The sequence below is a fragment of the Olea europaea genome, unplaced genomic scaffold (assembly GCF_002742605.1).
Source record: "Olea europaea var. sylvestris unplaced genomic scaffold, O_europaea_v1 scaffold911, whole genome shotgun sequence".
Classification (NCBI taxonomy): domain Eukaryota; kingdom Viridiplantae; phylum Streptophyta; class Magnoliopsida; order Lamiales; family Oleaceae; genus Olea; species Olea europaea.
Genome location: NW_019267589.1, coordinates 249,388 through 253,557, shown reverse-complemented (window position 1 = coordinate 253,557; position 4,170 = coordinate 249,388). Strand labels below are relative to the sequence as shown.

At 32.5% G+C, this 4,170-nt stretch overlaps 1 protein-coding gene across 1 annotated transcript in view; it reads right to left on the bottom strand.

The window, feature by feature from the left end:
* LOC111392274 (F-box/kelch-repeat protein At5g42350-like) overlaps nucleotides 1-3,902 on the bottom strand; it is a gene marked incomplete at its 3' end in the record, with an annotated part of 12,135 nt that extends 8,233 nt beyond the window's left edge. The window contains exons 1-4 of the mRNA XM_023017576.1: nucleotides 3,834-3,902; nucleotides 2,523-2,833; nucleotides 886-1,120; nucleotides 30-731 (exon numbers count right to left, since the gene is read on the bottom strand). Of these exons, the coding sequence (XP_022873344.1) occupies nucleotides 30-731; nucleotides 886-1,120; nucleotides 2,523-2,833; nucleotides 3,834-3,902 (1,317 nt within the window). The remainder of the gene's footprint in view (nucleotides 1-29; nucleotides 732-885; nucleotides 1,121-2,522; nucleotides 2,834-3,833) is intronic.
* Nucleotides 3,903-4,170: the final 268 nt, after the last annotated feature.

Below are 4,170 nucleotides of genomic sequence, written 5' to 3'. Positions count from 1 at the left end.
ATTTTTTCAGTTTCTGGTTTGGGCAAAGCCAGCAACATTTGTCTCTCATTATCATGATGAGCAGCTAAAAACTTATCCACTGGCTCAAACAGAGGATCGTGATCAGCAGCAGGTAAAGAGAGTACTTTGCCTCTTGGAAGAGCATCTGGTAACTTGTCAACCATAAAAAGGGATTCTAGTGAGCTATGGTCACGGATGCGATAGACCACTGGCCTCGTCAGGCAACGCATTGCCAAATTTGCATCAAGTTCATATCCTGGATCAAATTTGTCAACCTCAGGTAAAATTCCACCCAGAAAATTCTCAATTCCTTCACATTGGAAAGAAGCTTCAACATCAGCAAACTTTAGATGCCAAAGAACTTTCCCGGTCTTCTTGGAGGTATACTTCAGATTATAGTCTATCCTTGTAACATAGAGTGGCTTCTCAACATCCTTCAAGTCTGCAGGACCAGATCCTACCCATCCTTCAATATCCTTTCTAGCTAGAATAGAAGATCCATCAAAATCGTGCTTTACAACTGAGGGAAAATCATCGGCTTTAAATGTACGAACTACTTTTCCAGATTTGATATCAACAAGAAATACAGCAGTTGTCTTTGATCCTAACATGACACCACCACCAGTTGATACAAATGGAGTGCGCCTTACAAATTCTTCAGCACTCAGATTGAGCCTCTGCGATGGAAAAATACTTGGGTCATGTAAGAAACCACGAGGAAGAAGAGGGTACTTTATGATAAAGCGGAAGGAACACTAGAATCTGGAGAAAAAGATGCCTGAAACAGCTCGTCCTCATTATCAGAAAATCATGCAATCCAACGAAACATACACTAGATTAAGAGCATATAAAATAAGACCTACGAAAGCTTTACGGATGGCATACCACTTTATTGAAGCCTTTTGCATGTAAGTAGAGTTCCCAGTCTTTTCCACAATCAATGTAGAAATTATCACCATCGGCAGAGGAATCAAGTTTTTCGCCTTCATCGCTGGGGAGTGTCTGATATGAGGAATAAATAGATGGGCCCGATGAAAAAGAAGAAATGATTTGTCCCGAACTAATCTCAACAAAATATACCATGCCATCTGGAGCAGCCACTATTGCAGTATCATGTGTACTGATGTTAAATCCACAAGCATAAGAAATGATAAGATGACATTTAGCATGTGAATGAAGAGGACAACCCAATAATGGAACAAAAAATAGCATATAGGAGGAAAAATGAAGATGTTTTCACAAATACGATAATTATTCCCTGCCAACATTTCAATCTAGTCCATGTTTGAGTCACATTCTAGTAAAAAATGCATTATTAATGTCAAATCAATGGGAAATGTGTGGTTAAAAAATAAGGAAAAGTTTTAGATTTGTGTGTAATATTATTTTATTGAAAAATATGTGGTTGAAATGATATTAAATCACTATTGAAGAATGTATTTTTTTAAAAATAATGTGGCTCAAACAAGCCCCTACTATCAACCCTCCACGGCTCCACCCCAAGAAAAAGAAAAGGAAAAATAGAAGTGGTTTATAATATCCTGAAAGCTACTTCATACTCATCGATGAAAGCTAAGGGACTAATTTGACCACTTTCAATAATTGAAGGATCCAATGTGCACTTTTTGATTTCAAATTTTGGTAAAGAAATGATCATGGACTAGCCATGTTAGGCAAGGAAGAGTTTATGAGATTACCGTATTCAGATTATGTAAAGTAACTTGATTTCTACTTTGATTAAAATATGAATTAGGTAACTTGGCATAAATTATGAGGATTTAATATAGAGTAGAAGTGAAAATAAAAAAATGTTGAAATGAAAAGATAATCTTTATTGAAATATGAAGATTAATCTTACAAGATAAAAATTTTGAAATTAAACTTTGAATTACAAATTTGAAAGTTTAAAAACTGTAAAATACAAGGTTTATAAACTTCCTGATGACTGTTTTTCTCTCTCTGGAAAAATACACTGCTTGATCTTGAACTCTTCATCTCCTTTTATACTTGAACCTTTTGAGTTCTAGTCTTCAATTTGGAGGAAGAATCTTGAATAAAGCAAAATATTATTGCTTTTACTATTTTCTTTTTGAAAATCTTTGCCAACTTTATGAAAATTTGGCACCTTCTTTTGTCTTCTTCATCTTTATGAAATTTGCAATCGTCTTTTTGAAAATCAAATGACAACTTTTGACTTTTTTCCACATTTTAAATTATTAGTCCAACTTTATCTTTTAAATATTGATAAAGCTAGTAAAAATAATTTATTAGGTGGCAAACACACTTTAAAAAGAATATCTTTTTATCTTTGGGCCCTGTATGAAGATAATTCATCCAAGTAGCTGGGTCCATATAGTCATTTTTTATCTTCTTGAGCTATGAGATTATCAATATCAATCCCATAGCAATTATCACCGTTGTCAGTAGTTTGAATCCAAATCTGATTGATCTTTTTTAAAGAAACTTCAGCAAGATTGGCAATCTTCTTCGAAACTATAGTTAATCTTCTAAAATCAACTTACTTTTCTTGATCTTTCTTTGAGATTTTCTGAATTCCTAAATTTCTTTGTTCTTGAATCCATGAGTTTACTGCTTTGGGACAACAATTTGTCTCATGAAATTTTAACCACCATTTTATTTTGAATCTTCTTACGATCTTTTTGATAATATATTCTTGTTCAGCTCGAGCAACAATCAAATCCCAGTAAAATATCCAAGATGCTTTGAGATTCATTGCAAATTGAAACAAAAGATATTCTTGAGGCTGTAAAAAGGTTTTTGCCTCTTTTTTGAAGTGTTCATATACTTGATGAGTAAGATTAGGCAAAATATTCTTGCCAAGACCAAAATAAATGAATCAAGTTTGAAATCATTTTGAAAAATTAGGATTACAAAATTGATGGAGCAATATAAACCAGTAATAGTTACTGGTCGAAGATAAAATACAATGAGCCAAACAGTCTTATAATCAAGATAATTGAAATGTTCAAATTTACCATTTGACAAATTCATACATTTTTCTTCTTAGGCTTTTTGCCCCCAGTCTTCATAAGACCAAACCATTTGAATTGAAATTTTTGAAAAATTCGAATTTTGAGAGTTTAGAGCATGAGCGATAATGGCTCATTTTGTTTTTGTAAGGATAGTCTAATAAAACTCACGACTCTTTTTTATGCTGTTTGAAAGGTAATAGAAATTTAGAGGAAAAATATCTGTGAATATCTTTGATTTCAGGAACTTTCCATTTCAAAGACGGAATATTGAACATTTTTTGTAAAATATTGAAAAACTTTTGGAGAGTTAATTTCTGGAAATTTTCCAGATCCTGTTTGAACGGCTTTTTTGAAATTGGTCGTTTTTGGCTCATTGGGGTCACTTTGATTTGGATGAGGATTTAATTTTGAAACAAGGATTGTATTTTGAAAAGAGAAAGATCCATCAGAATTTGAAGTATAATCATCAATTCAAAGAAGTGGAATATTTGCCTTCTTTTTATTTTTTCTCTCAACTTTGGAAAATTCCATTTACTGTATAAACTCTCTTGTAAGAAAGTCCGTAAGATAGTTTTATTTCCCTTGTATATAAAATATTTTGAAATCGAAACATGACAAAATAGCTTGCCATCTAGTAATAATTTGTTTTGAAACAAGATTTTTAACGTCCTTTTGCAAAACTTCTTTGCATGCTTTAGAAACAGTTTTTAAAATAAATTCTTTATTGATTAAATTATCTTGAAATTTTGAAATACACAATACAATGGATAAATTTCGTTTTTGATAGTTGAATAGTTCTTTTGAGGGTCGGTCCATACACCACTATAAAACCTAACTAACTGTTCTTGACTTGACTATTTTGGTATCAGAGCCATAAGAGAGTGAGGTGATGTTATAATGATTTCCCATTATAGACACTGTTCAATAGGACAACCTGATTTTCACTGGATGTCTGCTAAATAGGCGTTGGTCGAGCCCCTATTGAGCCGAAGTGGGCGTGTTTAGGTGGTCTCATTTGTAGGCTTGGTAAGAGTCAATCTACTCTATTGCACTATTTTTATAGTGTTAAATTATTGTAATTTCATTTTATTTAATTATATATTCTATTTCAAATTGGTTTAGGAGATCCAGTAATAGATCTGAAAATAATCTAAATACTCCAAGTGTTTTTCAAAAT